Source organism: Coregonus lavaretus (assembly GCF_964263955.1).
Source record: "Coregonus lavaretus genome assembly, chromosome: 26".
Lineage (NCBI taxonomy): Eukaryota > Metazoa > Chordata > Actinopteri > Salmoniformes > Salmonidae > Coregonus > Coregonus lavaretus.
In genome coordinates, this window is record NC_140013.1 from 20,292,516 (window position 1) to 20,313,860 (window position 21,345).

The 21,345-nt window shown below is 43.7% G+C and overlaps 2 protein-coding genes across 2 annotated transcripts in view; both read right to left on the reverse strand.

Annotated features, from left to right (window-relative positions):
- LOC311101274 (protein unc-119 homolog A-like) overlaps positions 1–15,160 on the reverse strand; it is a 24,605-nt gene extending 9,445 nt beyond the window's left edge. Inside the window, exon 1 of the mRNA XM_084142405.1 lies at positions 14,698–15,160. Coding sequence (XP_083998531.1) covers positions 14,698–14,989 — 292 coding nt within the window. The 5' untranslated portion in view covers positions 14,990–15,160. The remainder of the gene's footprint in view (positions 1–14,697) is intronic.
- Positions 15,161–17,959: 2,799 nt separating this feature from the next.
- LOC311101611 (beta-crystallin B1-like) lies at positions 17,960–21,329 on the reverse strand (the record flags this gene model as incomplete). Its single annotated transcript, XM_084142739.1, has 6 exons — positions 21,242–21,329; positions 19,836–19,909; positions 19,519–19,637; positions 18,529–18,661; positions 18,244–18,386; positions 17,960–18,128 (listed from the first exon to the last, which is right to left on the reverse strand). The coding sequence occupies exons 2-6, from the start codon at positions 19,899–19,901 to the stop codon at positions 17,960–17,962; spliced, it is 630 nt and encodes a 209-aa protein (XP_083998865.1). The 5' UTR covers positions 19,902–19,909; positions 21,242–21,329.
- Between the last annotated feature and the right edge of the window lie 16 nt (positions 21,330–21,345).

Here is a 21,345-nt window from a genome sequence, read left to right on the forward strand (position 1 = left end):
TTGGAGCCCCAGATCGAGGGAGATTATCAGTGGTCTTGTATGTCTTCCATTTCCTAATAATTGCTCCCACAGTTGATTTCTTCAAACCAAGCTGCTTACCTATTGCAGATTCAGTCTTCCCAGCCTGGTGCAGGTCTACAATTTTGTTTCTGGTGTCCTTTGACAGCTCTTTGGTCTTAGCCATAGTGGAGTTTGGAGTGTGACTGTTTGAGGTTGTGGACAGGTGTCTTTTATACTGATAACAAGTTCAAACAGGTGCCATTAATACAGGTAACGAGTGGAGGACAGAGGAGCCTCTTAAAGAAGAAGTTACAGGTCTGTGAGAGCCAGAAATCTTGCTTGTTTGTAGGTGACCAAATACTTATTTTCCACCATAATTTGCAAATAAATTCATTAAAAATCCTACAATGTGATTTTCTGGAGAAAAAAAATCTCAATTTGTCTGTCATAGTTGACGTGTACCTATGATGAAAATTACAGGCCTCTCTCATCTTTTTAAGTGGGAGAACTTGCACAATTGGTGGCTGACTAAATAAAAATGTTCCCCACTGTATATGTATGTGTGTGTGTGTGTGTATATGTGTGTGTGTATGTGTATGTGTCTCTGTGTGTATGCGTGTGTGCAATCCTTTGTGATTAATACATTTGTCTCTGTCTAAATTCAGTCTGATTGGTCCAAGCACACTTCCAGTATGCAGCAGGGCAGAGCACAAATGGACCTGCATCGTATCAAAGTCTGCAGTCAAAATAAAATAAAATGTTATTGGTCACATACATTAGTGAAATGCTTGTAATAATATAATAATAATAATATGCCATTTAGCAGACGCTTTTATCCAAAAAGCGACTTACTTGTAGATCCCTACATTGTCAGGTGTATTGATCTTCCAGTACCAGCATGGTTCAGTGAGTCAGAACATTGAGCAGTGGCTTACTGCTTACTCTACAAAGCAGAGGGATTCTCTCTGTAATGAAGTTCACCAAAACACTCCCTTCAAACTGCTGGCTGTGCAGATATCAGACAGGAGCTGCTTGGCAGAGACTTGAGGGATGCCACTGCACTGTGCAGTTAAAAGGCCAGTTGACTTTGTAGTCTAGTCTACAGTGTACCACTATTGTCTTGCTGACTTCAGCGTGTGTGTGTACTGCATCACAAGAAAAATGCCATACAGGTGGCCAATCATCAACCTGTACTGACTAACAAACTGGATATTAAAATGACGGGTGGGTGACATTATACAGCATAAGTTCATGAGAACCAACTCTAATATTGACATATTTCATAACTGATAAACGTTTGTGTTCCCTGTTTGTGAGGAAGCATGTCATGCTAACGGAAGCAGTCTGGCACCTCTGCATTCTGATAATAATGTGAGCTCTTGGTCTTATTTATGTGCTTATGGAGGCACTGTAGATACTGTGTGGTGATATAAATGGGCTTCACAGAGTGTGAGTCGAGCTCTATGGGTCATTCTGAGAGTATTAGGATCCTGTGGATACAGTATTCACAGTGTCCTCTCTGTCTCTAGTCTAGACACAGTATATCAGTGTGTGCTATATGGGATGCTTTGTATTAGCTGAGCTCTGCAGCACAGACAGGCCCTGTGGTTTGTCTGTGCGTGTGTACATATCGATGGATGGTTCTTTGTGTGTATAGTTGGGTTGTTCTGTGTGTGAATCAAGGATCCTGGGTGTAACTAGATATAGGGTGTCACTGTCCTCTCAGTCTGTATTCTATGGGCTGCCGCTGCTCCATATGGTCAAGGAGATCTGGTTGGTCTGGATTCCTATGTGTGGTTCTGTCTGTGCATGTGTGAGCATAAGGGACCCTGCTCTATGAGTGTTTGAGTGTTTATGAATAATATGTGGCCATGCGTGTGTGTGTATGTGTTCCTGTGCTACTGTGTGTGTGTGTGTCCGTGTGCTTGTCCGTGTGTGTGTGTCTGCAGCTCGGTGGCAGCCAGTTGCTGGAAGGCTCTGAAGTGGCAGCGTCTCCCAGGTTCCCTCTCTCTCTGTCGCTCTCTTGCTCTCTCTCCCTCCCTCTCTCTCTTTCCCTCTTTTTCTCTCCCTCTCTCTCCCTCTCTCTCCCTGAGGAAGGCACCTCTTCACTTCCTTTTCCTTTAACAGCATCACCTAGCAACGCTCCTTCTGATGCCGTGCCAGGACATTCTGCTCCCCCCCCCACCTCTCCTCCTCCTCTACCTTTCCTCCTCTCCACCTGTGTACTTTGCATAAACAAGACACAACAAGACACGAAACAAAGCAGAGCAGAACGGCTCATGTTAGTGTTCATTCAAATGATAATGAAACGCTATCAGCTGATCTCAGATCTGTTTGTACTGTATAGATGTAAGTTATATTGTTGTTGTCATGAAAAATCAGGGTAATGAAATGCTACATTACAGTGATCTGATAAAGTGGTGTCAGACCACTGGGCCTCCTGCTGTGTGTATGTGTGTGTGTCTGTACGCGTGTGTCTGTGTCCGTGTGTCTTTTTCTGTCTGGAATTTAACGAGAGGTAGCCTAGCGGTTGAGTGTTGGGCCAGTAACCGAATGGTTGATGGTTCAAATCCCTGAGCCGACTAGGTGGAAAATCTGTCGGTGCCCTTGAGCAAGGCACTTAACCCTAACTGCTCTTGTAAGTTGCTCTGGATAAGAGCGTTGACTCAAATGAAGAAAAAAAACGAGATAAGAAAGACATTTTACACACTCTAGCTCAGAAAGCCATTTGGCTGTTACTGCCAGGCGTCTGCCTGTAATACATCACAGTGTGATGCAGAACATTTTCAGATATGTCTTGGAACAGATGTGTCGACATACAACATGGCACAGTGATATGAACTCCACGTAATAGGAATATGGGTTTTATGCAGGTTCTATGCTTTATGTACAGTCCTTATATTCATACACAGTAGACGACAAGGCTACAGTATATGATAGAGCCTCAGGTTATTCCAAAACTGGACACACTACAGCATGGGCTGACACTGATCTGCATTTCTTGCATCTAGTGCTTCAAAGCTCACAGAAGTATTGCGGAGGAGTAGTATTAGACTCAGTCTTGAGTCATGCAGTTCTTATAGAAAGGACCTGTATGACACAAGATGGCCGTTCATGGCATTCATCAACAGCAAGCGACTGCCATATATAGTTCTTATAGAAGGGGACCTGTTTTGACACAAGATGGCCGTTCGTGGCATTCATCAACAGCAAGCGACTGCCATATATAGTTCTTATAGAAAGGGACCTGTTTTGACACAAGATGTCTGTTTATGGCATTCATCATCAGCAAGAGACTGGCTGCCATTTATAGCTCCTAATCCCCCAGATTAGCCAGGAGGAGTTAGAAGACTTTTCAGCCACAAGCTTCGTTCACATCTCCCTCTTTCTTTCTTTTGATTTGACTCGAGCTGTCAATCAACGTGGATAAATACACAAGGACACCTGTTTACAGCACAGTACATTACCAAAACCCAACATTGACAGTCTCCCACAGTAACAAATCTCTATTTGAAATAGTTGTTTTTTTCAGGTTGATAGTGATAGGCTTTTTATTATGCTTCTTCACACAGCATGTCTTAGATATACTGCCTGTAGGCTACTGGTTGGCTGCCTGGCTGCCTGGCTGCCTGTGAGGTGATTGGCTGGCTGGCTGGCTGACTGGCTGTGAGGTTCATTGAAAGGTTGTGTTTTTATTTAACAGATGAATGCAGATGAGATTTCCTCCCTCATCTTATCTTCCTCCTCAGCCCCCGCTCGTCTGTTGTTCGGTCGGTGTGAAAAAGCAGCTTGATTTTGAAGGGAATGCATGAGAGGGCCTGTGTCTGTTTGTATAATGGTCTGGGGCAGAGGTATCAGGAGGGTTTACGCCTCGATCACACCGACAGCGTCATTGCAAATGGTACGCAGCATCATCTGGATATGTGTGCAACAACATTCACTTTCTGCTACCATTTCTGTCAAGCCGTCTACACATACAGTTTGACGCATATGTTCGATAAATCCAACGTATGCACCACACAGAACGCACTGCAACTGCCTCTGCATCGCAATGCTGCAAGGAAAACGCAGCGTTCCATTGGAATTGAATGTACTTCTGGTGTACCAAAATGCAATGACGCTGTCAGTGTGATCGAGGCATTAAGGTCTAAATTTGAGCTGCAATTGGCTGTGACAAAAGTGTTGGTGTGTGTGGTTGCTCTGCAGAACACACTAGCTCTGTTCACAAGCCCTGTGATTGAACACAATGTTCTGTTGTGCTAGGCGCTACATCATGTTAACCACAAACACCAGGGTAACTAAGCGATTTCTACACCTATCAAATAGGTTGCATTCCAAATGGCACCCTATTCCCTATCTAGTGCACTACTTTTGACCAAAAGTAGTGCACTAGATACAGAATAGGGTGTAATTTGGGATGCACACATAACATCACTTCCTGTTCAAGCTTTACGCTGCTGACTTACAGTAAAAGAGATGGATCCCTCCCGGTCTGACCCCAACACACACACACACAAACAAATCAAATCAAATCAAATTTGATTGGTCACATACACATGTTTAGCAGATGTTATTGCGAGTGTAGCGAAATGCTTGTGCTTCTAGCTCCGACAGTGCAGTATTATCTAACAAGTAATATTTAACAATTTCACAACATATACCCAATACACACAAATCTAAGTAAGGAATGGAATTAAGAATATATACATATATGGATGAGCAATGGCAGAGTGGCATGGACTAAAATACAGTAGAATAGTATAGAAGAGCTATGTAAACATAATTCAAGTGACTAGTGTTCCATTTCTTAAAGTGGCCAGTGATTTCTAGTCTATGTCTATAGGCAGCAGCCTCTAATGTGCTAGTGATGGCTATTTAACAGTCTGATGGCCTTGAAATAGAAGCTGTTTTTCAGTCTCTCGGTCCCAGCTTTGATGCACCTGTACTGATCTCGCCTTCTGGATGATAGCGGGGTGAACAGGCAGTGGCTCGGGTGGTTGATGTCCTTGACTATCTTTTTTGCCTTCCTGTGACATTGGGTGCTGTAGGTGTCCTGGAGGGCGGGTAGTTTGCCCCCGGTAATGTGTTGGGCAGACCACACCACCCTCTGGAGTGCCCTGCGGTTGCGGGCGGTGCAGTTGCTATACCAGGCGGTTATACAGCCCGACAGGATGCTCTCAATTGTGCATCTGTAGAAGTCTGTTCCACCTTCTTCACCACACTGTCTGTGTGGGTGGACCATTTCAGTTTGTCAGTGATGTGTACGCCAAGGAACTTGAAGCTTTCACCTTCTCCACTGCGGTCCTGTCGATGTGGATAGGGGGGTGCACCCTCTGCTGTTTCCTGAAGTCCACGATCATCTCCTTTGTTTTGTTGATGTTGAGTGAGAGGTTATTTTCCTGACACCACACTCCGACAGCCCTCACCTCCTCCATGAAGCTGTCTCTTCATTGTTGGTAATCAAGCCTACTACTGTTGTGTCGTCTGCAAACTTGATGATTGAGTTGGAGGCGTGCGTGGCCACGCAGTCATGGGTGAACAGGGAGTACAGGAGGGGGCTGAGCAGGCACCCTTGTGGTGCCCCAGTGTTGAGGATCAGCGAAGTGGAGGTGTTGTTTCCTACCTTCACCACCTGGGGCCGGACCGTCAGGAAGTCCAGGACCCAGTTGCACAGGGCGGGGTTCAGACCCAGGGCCTCGAGCTTAATGATGAACTTGGAGGGTACTATGGTGTTGAATGCTGAGCTATAGTCAATGAACAGTATTCTTACATAGGTATTCCTCTTGTTCAAAATTTGATTTGATTTGATTAAATAGGGCAGTGTGATGGCGATTGCATCGTCTGTGGCTGTATTGGGACGGTAAGCAAATTGAAGTGGGTCTAGGGTGACAGGTAAGGTAGAGGTGATATGATCCTTGACTAGTCTCTCAAAGCACTTCATGATGACAGAGGTGAGTGCTACGGGGCGATAGTCATTTAGTTCAGTTACCTTTGCTTTCTTGGGTACAGGAACAATGGTGGCCATCTTGAAGCATGTGGGGACAGCAGACTGGGATAGGGAGAGATTGAATATGTCCTTAAACACACCTACACTTCACTATCTCACACACACACGCACACAGTCTTGCGCAGCTAACCTTGTGGGGACATACAATTCAGTCCCATTCAAAATCCGATTTTCCATAACCCTAAACCTAACCCTAACCCGTACCCTTACCCTAACCCTAACCCTAACCTAAACCCTAACCTTAACCCAAAAACCTAACCTTAAACCTAACCCTAAACCTAACCCTAGCTCCTAACCCTAAAACTAACCCTAGCTCTTAACCCTAACCCTAAACCTAATTCTAACCCTTACACTAATTCTAACCTTAACCCTAAACCCCCTAGAAATAGCATTTGACCTTGTGGGGACCAACAAAATGTCCCCAGTTGGTCAAATTTTTCTTGGTTTACTATTCTTAAAGTTAAACACGTCCACACACACACACGCACACACACACACACACACATACACACACCTCATATCCACTTCCCTTTCCTGCCACTGACATATTAAATGTCATTGCCTGTTATGCAATACAACAACACTGCCATTAATTTGACACTTACATTTACAGGTCTGTCACATTTAGTAGACTAATACCACCATCTTATCTAATGTTAGTGTGAGTTAGGCCTACATGTTAACATAGTGTACTACCCCTTTATCGTGATGCAGGCCTCTTGCTTTGTAATGCAGGTGGCTGTGGTAACTGTCTGGAGAAGCCCTCTCACTCACATTTACTGTACATACAGCCAGGTAGAAAGCTACTGTCAGCAGCACACTGGCTTGGGGATTTGATTTGATTTATTTTAGCGCCCCAAAACGTCCAGGTCAACTGTAATATGAATACCAATGTAAAGCACAATTTCTCCCCTTTTTAGCAAAGTCAATGACAAGACCTTCATGCTGCCCGTCTCTGCATGATTGAAGAAAGCGATGGAGCTCCACCGGGTCTTTTTAAAAATGGCGGGTGGGGATGTGAAAGGGGGAGATATGTCGTGGGGAGAACCGGCATTTTTCACCCGAATTGTTAACTTTACACTCACCATTACACTCACCATTGAATTGTTAACTTTACACTCACCATTACACTCACCATTGATCATTTATTGTTTTTAATCTGTGAGAGAAGCGCTACACCTGGTGGAAAGAGGCTGTACGGCACAGAATGAGTTGAATAATGCGTGCCTTATGTTACGTCGTGACATGTCATACTTTAACGTACAGCGTCAGCGGGGTCAGTTTTTTCTACTTTTTTCCAATACTATTGGTCCATTACCATGTCAATCAACGCTGAATCGAAACTTAGTTCACACCCCGGATTTTGATGCCAACACAGTCGCTACAGTCCCATTAGTTTTCAATGCAGCCTCGTTTGAATGCTGCAGTTGCCCACATATGTACGGAACGGAGTTATCTACCGTTAGTTAACTGTGTCCCACTTCAACAAGATGGAGGAAGTGGACCATCTGTGTGTCTACAGTAGCCTATAACAACAATATGTGGCGGTAAGACGTTGACTATAAAACTAGGCCTATTTTAAACACACACAAGTTAGGCCTACTAAGTGATAGAAAATGTCTATCATTTTGTTTTGATTCAAACAAACCTTCCTATGGTGTTTTGTTTACTGGTCACAATCCTTTATTCATCTGCTTTAGAACTTTAAGAAGCAAATCCATTTTTATCAGAGAGGCGACGCAGTAGAAGCCACAGTTTAGGCTGCTACAGGTTACTACACTGCTTCAGCCAACCAGGAGCAAGCACAGACACACACTAGGACATGGAGGATCAAAGGGAAGGCTCTGACCCCCTTAACCTTAAAATAAGCATATTGTAGGGAAAACAAAATGGTCATGTTATAGCCAAGTTTGACATTGCAGCTTGGCCATGTAGGCCTAGTTGGAGCCATGTTTTAGGGCCATAGGCTAAATAAACAAAGCCCAGGGAGTTCCAGTTACACTGCACTAGCACATCTCTCTGACAGCTTTCCTCTGATATCTACCACTACAGTACTTCACTGGGCCCCCAGGTTCACACTGCTACCAGTTGAGAGAGAAAAGGCTGGCGGCCATTTTAAACTCTGTTCTATGTTGATAGGATTCTGTGCCAAACGTCACAAAGAATGGAGGCAAATGAAATGAATACGGCTGGGTAACTTCGAAGGACTGTCAGTTATGTGTTCTTGTACCGTAGGGCTGTTTTAGCTTGAACACGAATCGGCTCAGTTCGTCATGTCATCCCATTCAGAGGGTGAACACACACACACACACACACACACTTTAACACACTCACAGGCGTGGCCGTATGACTAAGCTCATATATGCCTCCAGGCTCTCTTTCCACTATGTGGCATACTGAGTTCCCTGGTATGTCTGGAAACAGATTCCCTACCCCAGCACTTAAGGCACAGATACATTAAAATATAACGTGAACCTTTTTTCAGACCTGCATCATAGTAACACATATCATAAGACTGGTATAACAATGGTCTGTCGAACAATAAAAGCTTAATAATATTTTATTTTTTACCACTGTATCTTCTATTATGCATATGTTACGATAGCAGATTGTGGAACTTTTTTCTTGTGTAATACATAATGTTGAGGGCCACATGGAAATGTCATGGTGGGCCGGATACAGCCATAGGGCCGAGGGTTGTGTTTCCCTGACCGAAGGAGTAATTTCCTTCTTCACCAACAGTGTGTTGAGTGAGTGGCTCCTCCTTCATCCTCTCTACTGGTGCATAGACTCTGTGGTCGGCTTGCACACACATGCACACACACACACACACACACACACACACACACACACACACACAGAGAGAAACAGGCCATACTGACTGACTTAATCCTCATCAGAAGAAAATGAGTCAATGGCTTGCTGCTTTCAACAAGCAATGATGCTTCTCAATACCCCAATGTGCCACTCAATAGATAATACGTGTTGTATTACTTAGGCCTATCCGTTAACGAGTTTCACAGCAAATGCAAACATTGACAGTCAATTAATCATTATCAGACTTGCGTTAACTGTTAACCTTCAAATCAACATGCTATCTCAACTGTTTTGTTATACTATAGATTACACTTGTTTAATCAGATTTAGAGTTGAGTTGCTTTGACCCAAGTGAGGAACAATATCCCCACCACAAGACATCTATCCACCTGCAAAAATTTGAGGAGAAAGAAGAGCCCATCTGCATTGCTTGCTGTTTGGGGTTTTAGGCTGGGTTTCTGTATAGCACTTTGTGACATCTGCCGATTGATTGATTTGATTGATTGATTGAGAGGACAGGACGGGAGAGGAGAGGGCAGGACGGGAGAGGACAGGACAGGACAGGAGAGGGCAGGACAGGAGAGGACAGAACAGGACAGGAGAGGACAGGACGGGAGAAGACAGGACAGGACAGGAGAGGAGAGGACAGGACGGGAGAAGACAGGACAGGACAGGAGAGGAGAGGACAGGACGGGAGAGGAGAGGGCAGGACGGGAGAGGACAGGACAGGACAGGAGAGGAGAGGACAGGACGGGAGAGGAGAGGGCAGGACGGGAGAGGACAGGACAGGACAGGAGAGGGCAGGACGGGAGAGGACAGAACAGGACAGGAGAGGACAGGACGGGAGAAGACAGGACAGGACAGGAGAGGAGAGGACAGGACGGGAGAAGACAGGACAGGACAGGAGAGGAGAGGACAGGACGGGAGAGGAGAATAGAGAAGACTGTCCTGCCCATTGACATCAGATGAATGACCCCCATAGAACAGTAGCTTACCTTGTGATAGATGCAAAGAGCAGATTTAAATTAGGCCAGCCACACACATCAATTTGCTTTTAAAGCTTCAGCCATTGTGGTGATAGTCAAGTCCAGAGACTGTAAATACAGTCAGGGGAAAATACAGTTAGAGGGAAATGTTGTTGTTTATCAGACAGGCAGTGATGCAGTGTTTCCCTGGCTTTAATTCAGTCTCTCTATGATAGACAGAGACATCGAGAGACTGTATAGGAGCTGGACGTGAAGTGGGCTGCACTCACTGAATAAGAGATTAATTACTGGAGAGCTAATATACTTATATTAATATACTTACAGTAATGTCTTTCATATACTCATTTGAAGAAAATACAATTACACTGCAGACAAATAAACACACAATGAGTGTTGAGGACTGGACAACAGTTGGAGGTGACTAGGTGTAATAAATAACAAGCAATAGCTAATATACAGCATAGTACTGTTCCTTTTTGATGTGGCTGGACAACTACAGTAAGAAGTCAATAAGTGTGAGAAAAAAAGCTATAGTTATATTTTTAGCATCTCATTATGTCACCTAAGGACAACTGATTGAAGTGGCCTGTATTCAATCAGTCTGAATCTGATGTTGTGAGACTGAGACCTGCCAGTATACAGGTTGGTTCCCCACTTCACCCACACATAAAGAGCAGCCCAGTTGGCCTGCCAAAAGCTTGTTGATCTATTGTTGGTTTTGGCTACCTAGGATGGTTTTCCAAGAGTGGTGGCCTATATTCAAGCAATTGCTTGTGTGGTGAGACACTTCCTGCGAGCCAAAAGCCTGTTGGGTTAGTATTGGCTGACTAGAGTGGAATGAGCTATCCCTGAGAAAGGATTCTCCCTGGTGACCAATCTGAAGCAATTATGACTAATACTATCACTATCACAACAAAGTGGGCCATCTGATCTGACTACCTTTGAGTAATAGGATGACATCCAATGTTGTGTGAACTAGCCACATCAAATGTCAAATGGCCTGCGTTTTATCTAATAGATGTGAGCATGTGCCAAAGAGATCATGTGAATCTGTCTCTCCAGTTTCCTTTGGAGGCAGATTGTATTGTGATGAATTTGCATCGTTACTCATAACAGTATGAAATATACTGTACATGACGAGTTTCCAAAACACTATATCCACATGTATTTATTTATTTTTCATCAGAAATTATTGCTTGTGTGTGTGTGTGTAAAATATTACTGTTCTCAGTGATTTTATTCATAGATTTTAGATGTGTATGAAAATGTGTTCTCTATATATCAGTTGTTTAGCTGGAATGGAATGTTCGTATCCTGTATATCTGACTGTGATATGTGATTGTCTCACCTAGCTACAGTGGCTTGCGAAAGTATTCACCCCCCTTGGCATTTTTGGGGGGTTTGTATCATTTGATTTACACAACATGCCTACCACTTTGAAGATGCAAAATATTTTTTATTGTGAAACAAACAAGAAATAAGACAGAAAAACAGAAAACTTGAGCATGCATAACTATTCACCCCCCCAAAGTCAATACTTTGTAGAGCCACCTTTTGTAGCAATTACAGCTGCAAGTCTCTTGGGGTATGTCTCTATAAGCTTGGCACATCTAGCCACTGGGATTTTTGCCCATTCTTCAAATTGGATGGGTTCCGCTGTTGTACAGCAATCTTGAAGTCATACCACAGATTCTCAATTGGATTGACGTCTGGGCTTTGACTAGGTCATTCCAAGACATTTAAATGTTTCCCCTTAAACCACTTGAGTGTTGCTTTAGCAGTATGCTTAGGGTCATTGTCCTGCTGGAAGGTGAACCTCCGTCCCAGTCTCAAATCTCTGGAAGACTGAAACAGGTTTCCCTCAAGAATTTCCCTGTATTTAGCGCCATCCATCATTCCTTCAATTCTGACCAGTTTCCCAGTCCCTGCAGATGAAAAACATCCCCACAGCATGATGCTGCCACCACCATGCTTCACTGTGGGGATGGTGTTCTCGGGGTGATGAGAGATGTTGGGTTTGCGCCAGACATAGCGTTTTCCTTGATGGTCAAAAAGCTCAATTTTAGTCTCATCTGACCAGAGTACCTTCTTCCATATGTTTGGGGAGTCTCCTACATGCGTTTTGGCGAACACCAAACGTTTTTGCTTATTTTTTTTTTTAAGCAATGGCTTTTTTCTGGCCACTCTTCCGTAAAGCCCAGGTCTGTATTTTATATCCCTTCTTCCTAGGCCCCCTATGATCCCTTTTACTTCCCTTATAGCATAAGCCCCATGCAGCCTACATACAGTACATTGATAAGAAACAATTTCTCATTTCACAAAACACTCTCTCGCCACTGGCTAGATTACATTTATTTTCTTCATGCCTGTCTCAGAGAAACAGCGTGCCTCCCTCCCTTATCAGCTTTGAGCCACTGTGTCTCCCTGCCGCCCCAAAATGGACGCAGTTACCTCACAAAGCACTGCCATGAATGTAATGTACACAGCAAGCCTTGCCATTTTCTGCTTCAGTCTTTCACTGGTTATTTCTCCTCCATATACAGACAGTTGAGCAAAAAACGGACAAAATCGATCTCGGCATACATGTAGCATATGTATCGACTGAATAATTCAGATTATTTCCTTCATTATTACAGTATGTACTGTACTGATACAAAGGGAGTAAGGCAACCATAGGACCAAATTCAATACGACTGAATATCCTAAAGGAGGGGGTGAAAAAGAGGACAACGATATACAATGACCATGAATCAAATAACTATCAGGCCATAGCAGGTGGCTATCATTAAGCATTTGTGAGAGAAATGCCATTTATGCCATTTGATCTATGGTTTCCTGAATGTATCCTACATTGCAGCTATGGGGGCTAGAGACCAAAACAGTGAACACAGCAAATGTAACACATACAGTATCAGCTAAACTTGCCTTCTAATCAGAAATGATATGCCCTGAAAACAAATTTCCGGATTCGTTCTTCATTGAGTGTTTTGTTGCATGCTGCTTGACTCTGAAGCATTAATTAACTAGAGTCTATCAGGTCAAAGAAGCGCCGCATTCCCTACCTTTCTGACATAATCCAGATTACATGTCAGTGGAGAGCAGAGATTACCACTATGCAGCCATCATCAGTGATTTATGTATTATCTCGCCACTGCAGCCTGATACTGCTCTTCTGCTCTTCCTCTGGGGGTTACAGAAGAAAACAGCTAACACTATCGGACAACAACATGGATAAAGGGGTTGATGTCAGCGGGCTACTGTGCCTTTTGGGATGAGTGCTGCTCCGGATGATGAGGAATGCCCTTTGCTTATAGCAGAGACTCTGGATAGTACCAAATCGTTCAGACACAAGTCTGTATGTAGAGTATATTGAAATGACTCATCGTACATGGAGGCTTAGGTTAAAGGCCTTATTACCATCTAGCTAACCCACAGCCACAGGGCATTGGTTTGTGATATAAAATGGAACTAGCGTGTCAAGTACAATATGGATGCATCCCAAGTCTCTAAAGTCGCCTAGACGTCCCTTATCCTACAGTGCCTACAGAATAGTACCGTAGTATGCCTGGCCTTTGTTCTATTGTACTGTATATTCTCTACTGATGTGAAAGGTGAATTGATGCAAGCAATATAACAGCCACCAGTCTGTACACTTTGTGAGGCTGATGCAATTCATTTTAACCTGAGAAGCAGTCTCTTTCAGACCAGGACAATAGTCACTTGATAGAACCAGGATGCACTCAGGTGGTTGACATAAAGATGACCCCGTGAAATTACTTTTACAGCTCACCAGTTACCAGTAACCTAGTGTGAAGGTAGAAGGAACAGAGAGAGGGTGTGTTTTATACAAGTCTCAAATGGCACCACATTCCCTTTATAGTGCACTACTTTGACCAGGGCCCAGAGGGTTCCAGTAAAAAATAGAGCACTATTTAGGTAATAGGGTGCTATTTGAGATGGATCCATTGAGTGACTGTAGCTGTGTTGTTGTGTCATGTAACAATCTAATACAGATCTTTAAATAGGCTCTGACTGTAGCAATCTCTGTCGGCAGGCACAGAGCACTGACCACCTGTTACCTAAGAGGAAACAGGTTCTTCAGGTTGGGGAAAGGATTTAAGAAAAGTCTGATTTTCTTTTTTGATCAACATGGACAACATGGGGCATTAGAAAGAACAATCACATTAATCCCTGCCTGTCTGGTTCAAAATGAATATTTACACACACACACACACACACACACACACACACACACACACACACTCTCTCTCTCTCTCTCTCTCTCTCTCTTTCGCTTGCTCCAATCTTCTCTCTCTTTATCCCTCTTTCTAGCTCCTTCTCTCTCTCTCTCCCTCTCTCCCTCTATCTCTCGCTCTCGCTCTCTCTCACACACACACACACACATAAACACCCACACGCACACAAACACACACAGGGTTGTGTGCATACCTATGTTCTGGTCTACTAAACCTGTCTGAGCTAGAGGCTGATAGCCTAACCTCCTGTTTTACATCATTATCTATTATGCCCAGATTGCCCACACGGAAACATTCAAGTACACATTTCGCTAGACTATAATTCCACTAGCCTATATATATCCTGTATTTCCACACCCACAAATATATTACTGTAGCCTAATGTTCCTCTATGTCGCTATCCAATGCACTGGCAGTATACCCTTGAAAAATGAAAACCTGGCACAAGTGCAACTAACATGCTACTACGCGGATGGATGAATAGATGGATGGCTAAACGTTAACAATGTAACGTTGTCGATGTGGACCCGATGCTTCATGCCAGGCAACCGAGCCACAGCAGGTGCGCTGTTCCCAGAACGTTTCAGGAAGCGATGAAGCTACCCTTCAGACCAATAAGTAGCCTACTTACTTTCGGTGATCTTCTGTAACCCAAGTACATCCTCAGGCGATATTACGGGGTTTCTTAGCAACTCGTCTTCCGATGTAACCGGGACCCCCGCATCTGTCGAGTTGCAGCCTTTCTTCACTTTCATGGCCACGAGCGGTTTGGGGTGAGACTGGCGGGAAGTAGGGCTTCTGCTGCTGCTCTCGAGACCTCCGCTGCCACGGTTCGTATTATTAGTAGCCGCTTTATTCACACTGGCGTTAGGTGCGTCCTGGCTATTACACACAGCCTCCGTGCTGGTACAAGAATAGCTCATTCTCCGTGCCTCCTCCCCCTTCTGATCTGGTGAAGATATAAATCAGTCTCTCTCCCTCCCTCACCCAAGGCTCAACGGCTCTCTCACTCGGTATTTAATTTAAATCCTTAGTTCTTTAAACCCGTCTGTCCGTGACTGCTTGTGTGCGGCGGCTGAATAGCCCTTGCGCTTGGAGCGCGCGTGTGGTGGTGGTGGGGGTTTACAGAATTCAGAACGTAGAGAGAGGAAGGAAGGATGCTGTGGGTCGTCAGCGCTCATACGAAAGCATCATAAGCCGTTCATGCAAATACATATAAACTCAATTGATAGCAAGATATTCTCATAAAAGCTAAATGCTTTCACCCTGCATGCATGTCTGCTGTGGCCAACCAGCGCATGGACAGACGCTCCCGCATTGAACAGCCTATGACTAATTTAATTGTTACTGTAACTTCCCATCGATTTATGACATGATCATTACATGACTCCCAGAAACGGTAAAAATGGCCACTTGGCCAGTGTAGATTATGTCAAGCGGTTGTCCCTTTTTAATCAGCTCACATCCATTACTATTCACGTGTACATATGCAATTTACATCTTTGAAGATATATTGCAATTATTGATAATATCTACAGAAATCAGCGATTCAGGCAGCTTTTTGGACACATTCTTACCACAATTCTGTGAATAATTTAACATTCTTATATACTGTATCTGGCACAACTGGCTCACGTGGTTGTGTATTCTACATCACTATGAACATTTTAAGATATTTTTGGGCATACTACAATTATATTTCCTACAGTTATGGTCATATGAAATTTTCTGATAAGACCACATTGATTGGTACCAATATTGGAAAAAGGCTTCTGTAGGGTTAATGAGTGAATTCTGTGATGGCCCTATATCTAAAAATCTTTTAAAAACCCTTTCTAGCTGTATGTGTGCAATTTGGTGCCTCTATCACCAAAGTTACAATCCAAAAACATAGCTGCCCCATTACATGGAATTATATGGCTAAGCTTCCAACATTCTAATGTCAATGGCACAATATGGGCGATTTTTAAACAATAGTTGCAGCTGATGCTTTCAAATTTTGTTATATTATATATCATTTTAAAGGTAATTTCATGACCTTTCAGAACCACTTGTCAAACAAAGTTGAAAATGTATCAGGGTTTCTGTTTTAAAGCCATTTATACAGGTAATTTTGATATTTACCCTAGAGGTCAGAGGTCAAAGTTCTGTTGACCTGAACTTTCAGAAAATATGTCTGATGGATAACTGTGAATCTAAGCTTTCCAATGATATATGATTAAATGGTATAAGCGAGAAATAATTTGTTGTATATTGACATTGTTTGTAAAGGGTAAATTCCCTATGTAAAAATAACATTGGGATGGAGGGATGAAAGATAGAATGATAACACACAGAAAGCTGCCATTGGTCCACTGCTATCACACATTGTCCAACTCTAGGGACATAGACCTTCAAAAAAATCACTGACATCATCGGCCCAAGTGAGTCCGACGGCCCAAATTTGGGGGTCTGGCTCATGGACTATTTGTTGGATTGCATGAACATGACATGGTTACAATTTGTCACTGTTGATGTTGATGCAGGATTGCCTTTGTGAGGATATCTATATTACGTAGAATAATGGTTTGAATGTTCAGTATAACTTATATGAAAACGTGGTACAAACACCACAGATAATCATAAAATACACAAGAGAACAAAAAGTCAAACAAGTAACTTGACATGAGCCAATGACTGCATTTCCAGCACTGAGGTTAGGAATCTTCATTCATTTTTATTTTTTTATTTTATTGGAATGTTGCTTTCCAGATGCCAGCATCCCTGAGAAATATATAGTGTATATAACAAGATTCCTCGGCAACCCCATCATTAAGAGGGGGGAGGGGTCTCCCAAAAGGTCGGCATGTCTAGAAAAACATTACCAGGTTTCCCAATCATAGCCCCTAGCTCACTTCCTCCTTCAGACAGCCTCACTGCCCTAGACTGAGTGTGTCATGGGCATAGCCTCACTGCCCTAGACTGAGTGGGTCATCAGATAGCCTCACTGCCCTAGACTGAGTGGGTCATCAGATAGCCTCACTGCCCTAGACTGAGTGGGTCATCAGATAGCCTCACTGCCCTAGACTGAGTGGGTCATGGGCATAGCTTTGAAGCCTTGAAGGTAGAATGTCAATGGGGAAATGATGGTTGAGGTGCAATCCCTAGACTAGAAGGTGGCTTTGGGGGAGAGTACATGGGGAAACAGTGCCTCCCCGTGGATGATTGAGCTCACTGCAGGACATGGACAGAGCGCAGAGAACTGGCAGCTGTCCATGGTAGCTTAGAGACGAGTGAGTGGAGTGTGTAGTATCTCTGCTCTCTAAAATCATTCACAGATCGCAGGAGGGTAGAGCATTGTAATGAACAGGCTTATTCGGCATCATTAGGTATATAGCTAAGAAACACATAAGCAAGTAAGATGTATAAAATCAATGGGGTTTGCAGATATGGAAACAAACTAGTGAACACAAACTAATGAAGTTATGTAACTTATTAAAATCTTTGTTAAATAATTCCCTTTCCCCCATTAAAATCCCCATCATAAATATTATAACTCTTCTCATGCTATAATTCTATCAGGTCTTGGAACAGAGAGTACAGCTATCACTTTCACCAGTATTATTATATTCAGGCATTGTGGAAGTCAGCTGCAGGTAAACTGCAGTAGCAACCTTTGCCCAGTAGGTGACACTGTCTCCATGCAGGGATTGTGCATCACAGTACACACGCCCTGAATGTTACTACTAGTAAAAGTGATTGAGGTGGAGCCAGTGATGTAAGCTGTTAGCTTATGTTGGCAGTGTGGAGATCCAAGTTGGAGCTCCAGACCCAGGGATGGTTAGCTCCAGGCCTAGCCAGGCCCCTGCCCCTCTGTCCTGCTGGCCCATGACCCGTCGACTTCCTGGCCCCTTCTAGGCGGTCCACTCAAAGCAGCCTCTGCGATGTGTCTGCATGTCCCTCACTCTACGGATGGACTGGATCTGGGGATGGTGGGCACCCCACTCATTCCAGTGCTTGAAGACACCGCACTCGAACACATACTGGTAGCCACGGTAACCAGGGTACTGGTAGCCAACCCAACTGTCACCCAGAGAGACGGACAGAGATAATGAGAGAGAGAAATGGAAGTTAACGTCTTAAATCAAATGGATGGGTAGATGGATGGATTGATTGATAAATTAATGTGCCAGCTCACGTTCCACCAGTGACCTGGATGCTGGCCACACGGTCCTGGAAGCCGTAGGACCACAGACTGGGGATATCCTCATCACACACCTCCATCTTACGGCCCTCAAAGTTATTACACTCAAACAGGCAGATCTTGTGGTCCTGGGTGTCCTGTAGGCATAGAGGGACAGAGGGAGGGATATCAGCAATAGAGTTTACCCACCTATTCACCCACGGCCCACCCACGGCACTTAGACTAGAGTATTGATGGAGGGACAGATGGATGAGTGAATGGATGGATGGACGGACTAACCATGCGAACGGGCCTGACGGACATGAAGCGGTCACACCTGTAGCTGTTGCTCCAGGTATCCCAGCGGGGGTACTCTCCCTTCTCCAGCATGAACATCTCTCCGCTTAGGTTCTGCTGCTCATAGCCCACCCAGCTGTATTGGGACATTATAAAAATGTTACAGCACAACTATAACACACTTATAATGAATGAACACAACTCTCTTATCAACATGATCAGAAGGCTAGATACAGCTAAGTGATTGCAAGGTTCGTAGGTGACATCATGTTAGATGTCACATGTTCATCGCAAAAGTAATGTATCATTGGAGATTGCATGTTGTAAATTAACTATGTTTCAGGTGTCTCATTGGACTAAGATAACGTTAGTAGTAGTAGTAGGTTTTATTGGTTTCTCGCAGTCCTAGACTGCATTGTAAACCAATTTACAATCATAACATCAATCCTATATAGTTATCAAATAGTAAAATCCTAAACTAGCAAAACCCTTAACATAATAAAATGTCAAAATATGCAAAATATACAAAACAACAATACTACGACCACAAGGTTTGGGGTGGCGGCTTTAGAAAAGGCATCTTTAGAGTTCTTAGGAATGTATTTCTAAGGCCCCTGTGCTAAATGGTGTGTGCACTGATCAGTTTAATGAAGTATGGAATGGGAGAGTTCTGATAACGGCCTGTGTGTGTTATGGGAGTGTTCAGTTTGTGGCTGTTGCAGGTTGCCCGTCCAGTAATCTGCTGTCTGGTAGGGGGGAGCAAGTCCGCAAACTGGGAGTTCTGCAGGGATTTAGCAAATGTCAGGCAGATCATGATTCCGAGGGTTTTGAGGTCTTCCCGGTAGCTGGTGTACGACCCGCTCAGAATTATTCTGAAGGCTTTCTTCTGGACACGCTCCAGCTGACAACTTTGCTTTAAAGGCTCAAATAATATGAATCCCTATGAATGGTTTTGATCTTCTATGTAAACAGATGAAGTTAGATATGACGTACGGTCCACACTCCACCCTGATAGAGCCGATCCTCTCGAAGCCCTTCTCACACAGGTTACGGCACTCAGTTGTGCACTCCATCATACGACCCTGGAAGTTCTCAAACTCAAACAGGTACATCTGAAAAGATAGAAAATACCACAGTATGGTTATTTACTGTAATAAGCTATAATGTAATACTGTTAATGATTTGATATGGAGATAATTGATCAAGTTGACTGTCTTGGGCCTTTAAAACAACTGGAAATGCTGTATCTTCGCTAGAGATTGCATTATTAGTTATAATAATTAGTTTGTTAAAAAAGTGTGTAGACCTACTTTGTGGGCACGCAGCCCCATGGCTGGGTGGCTCCCAATGCTGCCCTGGGCTCCGGAGTGAGACATGGTCGAATCTGTGGCCGAACAGGGAGAGAGTGAGAGGGAGAGAGAGAGAGGAAGAGAGTGAGGGAGAAAGAGAGAGGGAGGGAGTGAGAGGGAGAGAGAGAGAGGGAGAGAGAGAGAGAGTGAGAGGGAGAGAGGGAGAGAGGGAGAGTGAGGGGGAGAGAGAGAGGGAGAGAGAGAGAGAGAGAGAGAGGGAGAGAGTGAGAGGGAGAGAGAGAGAGGGAGAGAGAGAGAGTGAGAGGGAGAGAGGGAGAGGGAGAGAGAAAGAGAGAGGGAGAGAGAGAGAGGGAGAGAGAGAGAAATAAAGAGGGAGAGAGGTTAAAGCCTAGCCTCTAGGAAAAACAACTTCATTTGACCTTCATATTGTGACTCATTTTTGTCATTTAGCAGACACGCTTATCCAGAGCAACTAGGATTAAGTTCTTTGCTCAAAGGAACGTCGACAGATTTTTCACCTAGTTGGCTCTGAGATTCAAACCAGTGACCTTTTGGTTCATGGCCCAACACCCTTAACCGCTAGGCTACCTGCAACCCACGCCACAGCTGTGTATCTATTCAACAGGCCCCTGGCCCCCATAGTGTCATATATCTGTACAGCTAAATAGATATCAATGAGAGATTGCAAAGAATAATATTTCCCACCAGTTTCCAGATACAAAAGAGAAAAAAAGACCAACGGTAATCCATGTTCAACTCAATGACTATAAACAGATTTCAATATTCGTCTTTTTGCAAAAATCCATAATAAAACCCACTTATCCACCCAAACTGTTAATGAGAACATAATCTACTTTTATCTAGTCACTCAAGTTCTTAATCTAGACTGGTTTATAGCCATTTTCTCTCTCATTAACTCTACCCCAAAACACACTTTTTGATGTTTAATCCTAAAAGACTTGCCTGCGCAATTTACCCCCACTAAATATTCCGTAAATAGCAATTCCTCTGTGAAAAAATAAAATCTCCAAATATCCTTTTTAAACAACATGTTCAAGCATATTTTTCTTACAATTACTAAATTCAGTGACACTGAGCACACTTTCATCTGCCAGACGCAGGTAGGCCTGTCATGTAGTATTACTGAGCTGAGAGAAGATCACAGTCAAACATGGGCACGCATCTCTCGCACCGCCATTTCCCATTAAATGAACCACAGAACAGACAGAACGTCAAAGTAATGCAAAACATCGTTCTCTTGATACAAGACAGAGTATATCCCAGAGTTAATTGAAGTCAAAAGCTTCAATTTGACAGTCCTTGATTTAGGTCAGGGGACGAAGAGACCCCACCTTTGCCCCCCATCTCTCTCGCTCACAACCCCCTTCCCTGAGCGTGAATCTCACCAAGCGGCTGGTTGTCAAGTACAAGGGCGGAACGGATGTCCAGACAGATAAGCCTAAGAGTTGGAATCAGGCCCCCAGAGTAGCGATATATATATACATTTACA